Source organism: Furipterus horrens, unplaced genomic scaffold (assembly GCF_987537825.1).
Source record: "Furipterus horrens unplaced genomic scaffold, mFurHor1.1.pri manual_scaffold_4, whole genome shotgun sequence".
Classification (NCBI taxonomy): domain Eukaryota; kingdom Metazoa; phylum Chordata; class Mammalia; order Chiroptera; family Furipteridae; genus Furipterus; species Furipterus horrens.
Window position 1 is genome coordinate 149,628,462 of NW_028327174.1, and position 12,353 is coordinate 149,640,814.

The 12,353-nt window shown below is 38.4% G+C and overlaps 1 protein-coding gene and 1 non-coding gene across 3 annotated transcripts in view; both read right to left on the reverse strand.

Moving 5' to 3' along the window:
* Positions 1-1,367: 1,367 nt before the first annotated feature.
* On the reverse strand, positions 1,368-1,474 carry LOC150013044 (U6 spliceosomal RNA). The gene has a single exon (XR_016510912.1). It is a non-coding gene; the product is annotated as a U6 spliceosomal RNA (small nuclear RNA).
* A 9,177-nt stretch (positions 1,475-10,651) lies between these two features.
* The window catches only part of PDCD1LG2 (programmed cell death 1 ligand 2), a 66,161-nt gene continuing 64,459 nt past the window's right edge, over positions 10,652-12,353 (reverse strand). For both annotated transcript variants that reach the window (XM_090275833.1, XM_090275831.1), the window contains one exon: positions 10,652-11,507. In XM_090275833.1, the coding sequence (XP_090131959.1) occupies positions 11,476-11,507 (32 nt within the window). In that variant the 3' untranslated portion in view covers positions 10,652-11,475. The remainder of the gene's footprint in view (positions 11,508-12,353) is intronic.

Consider the following 12,353-nt stretch of genomic DNA (forward strand, 5'->3'; position numbering starts at 1 on the left):
CTAATCTACTATGTCTTTGTCCCAGTCACTAATAGGAGAGAGATAAACAGAAACAAGACAATTTTTTAATAGTTGCTTTGTCAGCCTGACCTCTTCTCCCAACCATGTTAACTTAGTCACGTGTATATAAATGCAACCCTTTGTTATCTGCTGTGATAAAAATCAAGACTGATAGATCCGGGGGACCTTTCCCCACTACAGCCCTGAAAGGGAGGACAAACTGTTGGGATAGTCCAATGACTACCCTCCCTCCCCCTCCTGTCTCAATGATGAGCACTCAGAAAAGCAGAGCCTCTGTCAACCTGGGCTTGAGCTTTTTATTTTACCTCCTGGGGCTGATAGCTGCCTGTCAGACTGACATTTTCTCTAATAGCTTTCAAATGTCACATCCCAGCATCCAGCACTCCCTGCTCTTTCCTTGTCTTCATTTTAGAACACTCAAAAAAAAAAAAAGATTTTGCGCTTTAGAAAAACGCTTCTCCCTCCCTACTCTTGAATTTTCTGCTTTCAGGAGAGTGGTTCTTGAGGACAACTCCCCAGAGCATTACTTGAAAAGACTCAAGCGCTCATCCTATCACATGTGTGTCATATGCCCAGTCACAGCCCAGTCATGCGTTGTGTGCAGAAGCTGAGTTGACGTTTGATTAAGTAGGCCAGATGCTGGCAACTCCAGTGCTTTTTTAAACCTTCACTTAGTAAACTTGTCTTTTAGTGTCTTTTCAGAGTCCCTTGAAAACATAGGTGAAACTTTGCACCTGACGAGGGAAAAAACATGGGCTGTACATATAAAATTTTTGGCCACAATACCACTACATTTGATATTTGAGTCTCTTTTGATTTTCAATAGACAGACAATACATTTCTAACATTTCAAAATATTAAATAAGCTTTATAGCTTAAATTAAGATAATTTAAGACATTAAGTTTAATTATTATTTTTCACATTTAAAATGTTAAGTGTGTTTTAAAACCTTTCAAATACAGGGAGCATACAAAGAAAATAAAAATTTCTCATAATCTCATCACATCCACAGAGACAGTTACTGTTAGTACCATTCTAACTTTACAGTTAAGAAAGCAAAGGACAGGAAGGAAGGAAAAAAAGGATATGAGCTTTTAGATTTTTTTCCAAATGTGTAAAAAAACAAACAAACAAATAAACAAAAAAACCCACAAAAAACAGACTCTGTAGAAGTAATCCCCAAAATTTTTAAAATAAATGACAGATAGTCATATTCCTAATAACACATATTGCCAGGAATACCATTGCTGTTTCAGAACATCACAGTGTTTCATTGATTACTAAACTTTGCAAAGCTCTAGCTTTCATATCACAAAGGACAAATACTTAAAACAGCATATACATATTTAATATGGAATGATTCATGAATTTGCATGTTATCCTTCAGCAGGGGCCATGCTTATTTTCTCTGTCTCTTTCCAATCTTAGTGTATGTGCTGCCCAAGCAAGCACTTAAAATAATATTTTACAAAGGTACTATACATTACAAAAGAACTATGAAATAGAAAAAAGGGGGAAATTACACACAGCCCCATTAATAAAGTCATTAATATTTTAGTTATACTTACTTCCAGGCTTTTATCTTATTCTCACATTTTTCTTATTTATTTCTTTATTTGGACTTAATATTATAACTGAAAGTGAACAATTATTATAAGACCTCTCACATCACTGCCCCATTCTGATTCCCTCTCTCTCTCCCCCTTACTTTTGCTTATTATTCTCAAGGTTCTAGGGCTCTTTTAGCATTTTAGATACAGAGAAATTACTTTGATATCAGTTTGCTTAGATTTGAATCCAGGCTCTACTCTGTGGACTTGGAAAAATTACTAAGCAACTTTGAATTATTTTATCTGCACAAATTTTTCATCCCTACCCACTGGGTTCTGTGAGCATGAAAAGAGATAATGTATGTAAATTGAGTGATACAGTGAAAAACTCAAGAGTAAGTGCTCAATATATAGAAACTATTTTTTTCAGTTAAAATTACAGCAATGATTTCATACTTTTATAATCTGTATAACTGTCATTTTATGGCTAGATAGTAGTGTAATGCAAATATAAATTACTGACTAATTCACTTTCATTTTGTTTGACGGGTTATTTCCAGTTTGGGGCCATCTAGATAATAGTGTAATTAACATACTATTTTTCATATAATACACATTTCACTTTAGTCTATAGATTTCCATTAGAAAACTCCTTGGAATGGTATTTTGGGGTAAAAGTATGACCCTTGACATGGTTCTTGCTACATATCCAAGCATATTTTTTTTAGCTCATTTTTTGTACCTTGCTTTTTTCATTCATAGTTATGTCAGAGCTTTCTTTTTTAAAATCATATATTTATATGTGCAATGGACCTCTCCATGTCTTTAGCTATTTCTATATTTTTTGGATTATTTCCCTAGAGTAAATTTACATAAATATAATTACTTGAACAAATGGTATGACAAATCATATGGCCTCTTATTTATCAACAAATCACCTGCCAAAATAATTGTATGTACTGATTTATATGACCACTAACAATTTATGAGTCTACCAATTTAATAACATATTTTTGAGCATTATGTGTTATTATAAAAGCTTTGCCAATGTAATGATTGAAAAGACATACTTATGTTTTGTTTGATTTAAAATTTAAATTACCTGTAAGTTCAGCATTTCATTTTTTGAATTTTAAAGCAAGGGGAACTGAGATGCGGGGAAGCTGCCTGTTTTGATTAGTAGCCTGATTCCATTTCTACTCGATCTGAAACACTCAAAATTCCAGGCATTAGTTGCTTCCTCCGTACTTCTTGCAGCTGTTCTGTTTTAACATGGCATTCTATTTTTATAGAACAAACAGAACTAAGCAGAAAACACGCTACTCTCTTTGAGTTTACTTCTTCTAAGAGGAGACTGCTCTTGAGAATACATAGAGACACTATGTTATAGGAAGCAGCTGATGGCCACCATAAGCACCCTTATAAGAAACAGTTTCTTGTTGGCATCACCAAGGTCTTATCTTAAAAGTTCAGAAATTTGATTTAGTATTAGACTAAAACATTGAATGGTGCTAAGCAAACTTTGAAAACACTTTTCTATAATAAAAACAAACAAACAAGCTACCATTAACCTGCAGATCAGAACTTGCTTCAGAACATTCTATTGGCATAGAAAAGTGTATATGAGAAATTAAATTATAATTAGGTTCTTGGTAACCACAGAATTAGATGGGGCAGGGATGATTTCAATGACTGATGTCATCAATCTTTGTGAATCTGATGCATTCATTGCCACTGGAGGAATAGACCTGACAGGTGATAGGAATGCATGGGCCAGGGACCCCTCTCCATTGGACAGGCTTGGGATTCACTAACACATTTTTCCATGTTGACCTCTTTTTCCTAAAGTTCATGCACATTGCCTTCAATTCAATTCTACAATATTTGTTAAGCATTTTTTCTATGTGCCAATCCTTGTATTGGGTTCTGGAACTATGTAAATAAATAAAAATCCACTTCTGCTCCCAGGTGCCTCACAGGCTTTTGAAGAAAACTGAACACATACATAATTTAAAAATACCATATGACAAGAGCTTGACTGTGTAACAGGTCTAGGATCCTATTTCTTGTCATATGTCTGGCTTGCAGAACCTTAAGACTAGCTCTGCTATGTAGCATGAGCAATTCATCAAATTTCACTAGGCTTTAGTTTGCTTACATGTAAAATGGAGACAATAATAGTCCCTATTTTATTGAATTGTGAGGTTTAAATAAGATAATACATGTAAAGCAATTAGAACAATGTCTGGCACATGGTATGTAAGTTAGCTATAATGATAACCTTAATTAACCTCATGAAGGCTACTGGCAATATGACATGGGCAATCTGATATTTTGAGCTCAACATAAGAAGGAATGTATAGTCTAAACCCTTCCTAGAACTTTAATGCATCTATATGCCATGAAAATCAGAAGTATATTATCAGGAAAGATGGGAAGATTAACTTCTGAAAATGTGACATTTTATCTCAAATTTGGAAGTATTTTTCCTCATGGGTCTTATATGATAGTGATACATTTTTAAGAACAGGCTCCTGACATCTTGTGCTCTACATTCCAGGAAATGTCCATAAATACATTTTGACACTTTCAGCACCTCAACACAAATGTTATCACTTTGATTCTTATGCATCTGTCCCAATATTTGCACACACCAGGGGTTACATTCAATTTTGGTTTCCCAGGCTAGTTGCAAACTCCTTGAAGCTAAAGGTCATGACATAGCCATCTTAAATTCTTAGCCCCTAACAGAGAGCCTTGTGAATAGTAAGAGCTCATCGGTTGTTGAATGATTAAATAAATGGTGTTGGTAGTGGACACTGGTATCTGCCTCTCCAGCATCCATTCCTACTTTGGGGATCTATCAGACATCCCATTTGCAGTTCAGATGTTATAAATGGAGGTCCAGACTTAAGGCGTTACTCACATATTCTTCCTTTTTGTTTCAGTGATTGGTTTAGGAGAGGGCACATGACAAAATCTTGTCCAGAGTACATCTTTGGTTTTTTTGTTTGTTTGTTTGTTTTTGGAATGCTGGAAAAAATACTCTGGGTTTTGTTTGTTTGTTTTTAATTTATGGACTTGAACATGGGATGTTTTGTTTGTAACTGCTGACAGCCATCCTGTAATCATGAAGGCAGACCTATCTCTCACGGCTTTCAGGCTTTTATCTAGAGTCAGATCCCAGCATAACTTGGGGGACAGGAGCAGAATCTGGCTGAGGAGTAAAAGACTTATACTCCAAAAGAATGACACTGTTTTCTTAAATTTATATTAGAAGAAACCTAGCTCATATATATGTGGATGGATTCTAAGGGTTTTAGATACATTGGGTTGTGGTCAAATTTAGGTAGCCTAGATATAATACAATTTCCATAGATTTTTGGACTTAATGCTATGACAGATTGGTCTAGGAATAGTCCCCAGGGAACCATGAGTCTTTATATGTTATGCCCTTTGTAGTACCCTTCCACATTGCTCTCTGACTTCCTTTGGCCAATGAGACATTAGCAAATGTGATGCAAACAGAAACTTGAAAAGCACTTACACACTAGGACTTGCCCTCTTTTGTGCCGTTTATTGTCCAGCTTTCATGTTGAAGAAGTACATACTAACCTGCTGGAGACACATGGCCCAACCAGTAGCCAGCACCAACTGCAAGACATGTGAGTCATTTAAGACTAGCATTCTCCAGCCAATCTGTCAACTGATTGTAAATGCATAAGTGAGCCCAGCTGGCACCATGTAAAGCAAAAATGACTTGCACCACCTGAGCCCAGCACAAATTGTTTACCTATAAAATGATAAAAACATAGGTGATACACATAAGCCACCAAGTTTACTTTAGCAAGAGCTAGCTAAAACACATATATTAGCTCAGCTAGGAGTGGCTCTATTGGCTTACTCAGTTGTCCAAAACCTGTCCTCAACCATAGGCTACATTCAATGATGTTCAATTGACAGAATTTCTCTGACGTACTGTACAGAAAGAATTCTAATGGGTTAGAGAGATAGAAATAATGGAGTAATTTATCATGTGTAGCCTGTGCATCTTTCCTCACCGCACTGGGTTCTGAATATTCCCTTCACTAAAGCATTGAGGAATGCATTAGTGGGGGAACCAAGCAATCTTAAACACCTGGCTGTTTTCTGTAGGCCAAGGATGATAGTGGGGAATGCTGCTATTGAGATAAGCTTCCTGATTTCAATGGATATGATGAGATCGCGGAGTGGCAATCAGAATTTTTTCCTCAAAGGGATCTCTGGTGGTAATTGGCCCTATGAATTAAATATGTATATGACCAGACTACCAAAGCATTTATTTGATCTATGTAATAGAAATCTGACTTGAGTTCTCACAGCTGAGAATCATAGCTTTTTCAATTCTCAGACTTTATCAGTTCATAGATCTGAAGCTCTAGGATGAAGAGAAAGATGGGACCACTTGAGAAAGGACCCTGTAACAATGCCACAAATACTTATGGTAGATCTTCCTCCACACCTACCCCAAAGGGGCTTGAAGTCATTTACTAAGGTGTCTATGCATTGGGAGAAACGGAAATACCCAGACTTTCCAGGTATTCCTAAACACTACTTTGAAATGGTGCTAAGGTTTAGGAAACCCAAGTGCGACTGTGGTCCACTGGTCAAAATCAGGGCTTACAGTAGTCCCCCTTATCTGTGATTTTGCATCCCATAGTTTTAGTTACCTGCAGTGAACTGTGGTATGAAGATATTAAATGGAAAATTTCAGAAATAAATCCTTCATAAGTTATCAGTTGTGAGCCCTTTTGAGTCTCGTGATAAAATCTCACACTGACCTGCTGTTTCCTGCCCCACTCATCGATCCTTTGATCCATGCTGCATTTGCTCACCACCCATTTGCCATTTAGAAGCCATCTCAGTTATCAGATTGACTGTCACAGTATCTCAGTGATTGTGTTCAAGTAAACTTATTTTACTTAAAAATGGCCCAAATAATAACAGCAGTGATGCTGGAAATTAAGATATGCCAAAAAGAATGTGTAAAATGCTTTCTTTAAGTGAAAAAGCGAGTAGAGGACAAAAATGTTTTGAAAGAGAGACCACATTCACATAAATTTTATTAGAGTATATTGTTATAATTGTTCTATCTTATTATTTATTAATTTATTAATTATATTTTATTGATGATATTATTACAGATGTCCAGAGTTTTCCCACTTTGCCCATCTCCACCCAGTCCCTGTACTCCCTCAGGCAATCCCTACACCATTGTCCATGTTCATGGGTCATAGCTGAAAGTTGGGTGGCACAAAGCCTCAGGGAATCACCAGTTGGGCAAACAGTGTGAGCCAGGCTGATGGTGACTCAGATATGGTACCTGCCTGCTGGCTCAGTGGGGGTAAGGGCTCAGAAGGAACAATGGCTTCTGCCAGCAGTTCTCTCCAGGAGAAAGCTTTCCCCAGCACTTGCCCTGATGCCAGACACTTAAGTTCCTCCCTATATGCCTCTGGTGCTAGAGCTCAGAGGGAGTGAGTCCAAGTAAGTCTGGGTATGGGCCTTTTAAGAGGAACTGCCTGAGAATGCAGCACTTTCTATCTTCCACAGCTTCAATTCCCACTGGTTTTTACAGCCAGAAGTTATGGGGGCTTATCTTCCATAAGAATCCTAGGATGGGGGGCCTGTTGTGGGACTGGGACTTCTTGATCTTTAAGTATCCCTCTCAATTTTTATCTGCCACACATGGGTGTAGGACCAGCCGGTCCCACCCTCTCTTACCAGTCTCAATGTAGTTTCTTCTTTAATTCCATAGTTGTAGGACTTCTATTCAACTTGATTTCTGGTGGTTCTGGATAGTGGTTGTTCTGTAGTTTAGTTGTAATTTTGATGTGGTTGTGTGAGGAGACAAGCTGTGTTTACATAGGCTGCCATCTTAGCTTTCTCTCTTATTTTACTATTAGTTATTGTTGTTCATCTCTTACTGTGCTTACTTTATAAATTAAACTTCATCATACGTGTGTTTGTGTAGGAAAAAAAAAGTAGTGCAGTATATATCAGCATTATTTGTGATTTTGGGTATCCACTGGGAGTCTTGGAACATCTCTCCCACAGATAAGGGGGGAATAGCATACAGTGGCCAGGTGATAAGTACAATTTGGGCCGAATTCCATGTCATCATCATGGATCATTAAAGATGATAATTAGGAAGACCAGTCAGCAACACAGGTATGAGCTTATGATACAATGAAAAATTTGAAAAAAGGATAGAAAATTACATGTTATAGCTATAGCTGAAATTATGTCCACAAACAGCAAATGGTGACAGCAAAAGTGAAAATACATTTGCTTGGATGATGAGATCATAGGTGATTTTTGTTTGTTTGATCTCTCTCAGTTCCTCAAACTCTCCCAAATGATATTTTTGCTTCCTCTGTAAAAGTACTTCTTTTTTTAAGACTTAAAAACTCATATAGTTCTTTTATTTTAAAGATGACCATTTATATAATTTTTAGCCAATCATATTGAGATCATAAAAAGTGTAGCCATTCTCCTCAATATTATAATGAGTCTCATAGCCAATCATGCATGAGGTATCTATCATATACAAGATGCCCCAGGAATGACAAAATCTCACAATCTCTCTGCCTTCCAGGAGCTTATGGCCGAAGGGGGAAATAGAACATGTGCTTAAATGTGCATGATTCAAAACTGAGAAAGATAATTGCTCCAGAGAAGAACAAAGAAGATATTGCTGTGCCCAAAGTAAGAGCTCATACTTAGCTGGGGAAAATCAGAAAAAATTAACTGGCAGAAGAAGCATCTGAAGGATGGATAGATTTTTGCCAGGGAGAAATGAGGTCCCAGAAAGGAGATGTTCTGTGTAGAGGAGAGCCTGATATACAGTATTCCCTCACTTATCCCAGGTATTATGTTCCAGACCCCCCCCCGCGAAGTAGGAACCTTACATTTATTCTACACTCTTAAACCTATGTAACTTTAACAACATACATATACAGTACCACAAAATCCTGCGATGTAGTGAAAAGTCCATGATAAATAATTAAATGTAATATTTTTAAAAATCCTGCGATACAGTGAGGCCACGATAAGTGAACCGCGATAGAGCGAGGGACTACTGTACCTTGGCTGGAAATTCCTTGGAAATCCCTTAGGAGTAGGATTTAGGAGAAACACCCTGCAGCTCTGATAGGGTCTGGGCACTGCGTATTGAGCAAGGACAGTGGCTGGAATGTAGAGGGATTACCAATGATACTTGATTTTTAAAAAATTTAATCTTTATTGTATTTTTCCCCATTACCATTTAGTCCCCTTATATACTCTTCTCCCCAGATACTTGATATTTATCAGTTATTTACTGTCTGTGACACACAGTGAGTGCCACATCAAGGAAGGTGCTGAATACCTTCCTAATATTATTCATTTTCTAGATAAGGAATCTGATGCTTAGAGAGATTGACTGAGATATCCAAAGCTGTATAACTCATATGCAGTCAAGCTGGGGTTGGAATTGCTGACGAAAGAGCCCATACTTCACTCAGCCTCCTATAGTGCCTTTCTGGATAGAGTAAGAGTGAAATTAATCCTTGACTAGTATAGAGACCACAGGTATATGTAATCAGTAAAGTTCCACTTGGTAGGGAATCGGGGCACATTACCAGGTATAATGAATATGGATTCATTGCATTAGCTCTATCCCTTCCAAACTAAATGTGGTGAAGGCAGCCTTAACCACATTTCTTAACCTCTCTGTGCCTCAGCTTCCTTATCTTTAAAATGGAGACATAAATAGTGCCTTTTTCAGCGGGTTTAAAGAGAATTCACTCCAATAATACATATAAAGTGCTAAATAATATTGGGCATATAGTAATTTGATAATTGTTAGACATTATCACAGCATGCTGTAGTATAGAACATTTCTCACACTAGCACACATTCTCTTATGGTCTTCTGTCCTGAAGAAGTGTGAATTTTAGGATACTGGAGCTGGGGAGGACCCCTCTCACTATTTGATGTTCTAGAGAATAGCCCCAATCTAGGATCAGAAATGGTGGTATTTTGACAGAAACCATAATGCCATTGGGTTCCTAAATTAAACACCACCACCCAAGGATTTAGCATGCTAACCACCTGTCTAGGGGAAGGTAGGGATTCAGAATAAGTGGGCCTGCTTCCCTGGGGAGAAGGCCTTGTCCACCTGTCCTAATCTCAGCAGCATTAGAAGGTGCTGCTCCACCAGCAGGGACATTAGACCAACACAGAGGACCTAGGAAACAGCCCTGGGACCCAATCCTTCTGAAGAGGGCGTCAAGTGAAAGGCTTCCAAACCTATGGGAGCCAACCGGCCTGATGGAATATTAAACATGCTGATCTGGATAGGCCCTGGATGGACACTTAGCCAAAAACAGAATATCTGAAACACTTTGAAGAATAAACAAATCAAAGGCATTCTTTGATTTGTACAGACAGGGAATGGAGGAATTGAGTTGTTATATAATTTGTCTGTTACTCACTTTCACACCCTTCATTCCCATTAACTTCAAGTTCTCCTTAGTCTGAGCACCAGTTCACGAGCTTCCTTTAGCCCACTGACCTAAGACTGTTATACTTTTATACTTGCATATATATATATTTGGATGGTTCATGAGTCAACTAATGCTTCAAGCTTCTTGGCCCCATCACAGAGATCAAATTTAACATGAATTAACTGTTGCTGGTGTGCCTAGTCCCCCTCCCCACCCCTACCTTGACATACACATAATGGGATTCCACAGGATTTCTATAGTGCCAACAATCAAAGGCTTTGACTAGTTGGTATCACAGATGTGGAAATTGAGCCAATAAAGGTAAGTTTAAAGTCATATACCCTAATAGATTGTTATCTTGTGGTTACATGGGAGAATGTTCTTCATTGTAAGAAGTGCAAACTAACTCAGCCAGTGCTTATATTTCTGAATGGCTCAGGAAAAAAAAAAAAAAAAAAAAAAAAGATCTTTTTATACTTCTTAGAAATTTGGGGTGAGTTTGAAATTACTTTAAAATTTAAAAAAAGTACTTAAATATTAAATCTTAACATATAGAAGGCCAGGAAATGAGCCTTCGTTTGGGGCTTTGACCATTATGGCTACTCATCTGAAATCTCTGCACCATAATTGCATGCCAAAAATTTAAAATATGTATCATTGGTTTCCAAGGTTAAAAAAAAAAAAAGAATTTTTGGAAGGAAAGATGTAGTTTTGAACAACAACAAAGCCACCATCCAACACGGTGGCATTACAGGTGAAAAAATGCTTTGTGATTTAGACCTCACAAAAATACTCAATGGCTTTTCTCTACAATTTGTAGTTAGCCATTCTGTGTACTTATACATGCTTCTTGTTATTTACAACAACTCAAATGCTTTCAAGATTCCAGTAAGCCAGGAGACATGTCTATTATGGCTTGACTTTGTATAAAGCCCCATCTGAGCTGATAGTCTACATAGGCTTTTCCTGTATGCAGAGGAAACAATAGATAAAAATAACTCTATTGGCAATCTGTCCCTTTCTGTAACTAAAATTTCCACTCATCTCTACTTCTGGAAATTACTTTGGAATTTTTCAGTCTGGCAGTTAGAAGGAGCCTCGAGACACTCTCCTAGGGTCCAGGATCCAATGTGGTCATTTTCTAAAGTGCAACAGTGCCTGCTCAGTCACAGGCTGCAGAGGTGAGAGTCATATCGGTGAAGGGGTGGGCTGCCTGCCTCCCTCTAAGCACACCGTGGCCAGGGGCTGACTAGTCTTGTTGCAGTCTCCAGATTAAAGTGCTGGGTCATACAAGGGCATTTGAAAACTACAAACAAACTCTGTGGGCCAAGGGCTTCTCATTCAGGGTCCAGAAGCTTCTTGAGAATGTTCCTTCAAGTCACCCCAGCTCCAGAGACAACACGTTCAAATCTGAGGAGGAAAGGCCACAAATAAGATAATCATTTTTCTGATAAGAAAATACAGAACTTCTCAAAAACAGACTGGAGTGAGTGAGAAACTACTTTAGGAAAAAAAGCTCATCTATTTGGAGGTAGCACGGTTCAAAACCTTTCTTCCTATCCCCTCTACCATTGCCCTAAGTTTAAGTCTTCAACCTCTCTCTCCAGACCTATTACAAGAGCCTTCTTCCCTCCATTCTCTGGACTGCAAACAGCTCAGTGCTACTGAAACACTGTACACAGCACTCCCTTATTCAGAATCATTTCTAGTTCCCCACTGTGCCAGAGATTTCTCTTCATTCCTAGAGACTCAGTCTCCACCCTGCTCTATCCTGCTCATGTCCCATGAGGATTACATCATGGACTGTGTCACTGGGCTCTCTTCCCCCTGGCTTTCATCCCATTCTTGTCCGCAGTCCAGGAGAGAAAGGAAGTCTCAGTGGGTGGAAGAGTGACATGGGGGTACGTATTCTTCAGCATCCTCCCAGACAAGTTGCAGGTTGAGTTTTTCCCTCCATTAAAGGCCATAGCTCCTTGTGGGTGTCCCTCTCCTCTTGCTGTCCTCACCAGGGTTCTGGTAACTACACCCTCCTTTTTCCCCTTCAGGCCTAGGGGTGGTTAAGTGTTTCCTGCTTTTGTTAATTTTAGAGTGCTCAATATCCCTTGCTCATCTTGTCTAACCCTGCTCATGTCTTTGTAAATAATAAAAGCTTGTAAAATTGTTTTGTCACCCCTACTGTTCATGCCCTCTGTTTCCTGCTGAGACCTGACCGAGGCACCCATGCCCAGTGAGTAAAATCTAATCTCCTTTGCCTGA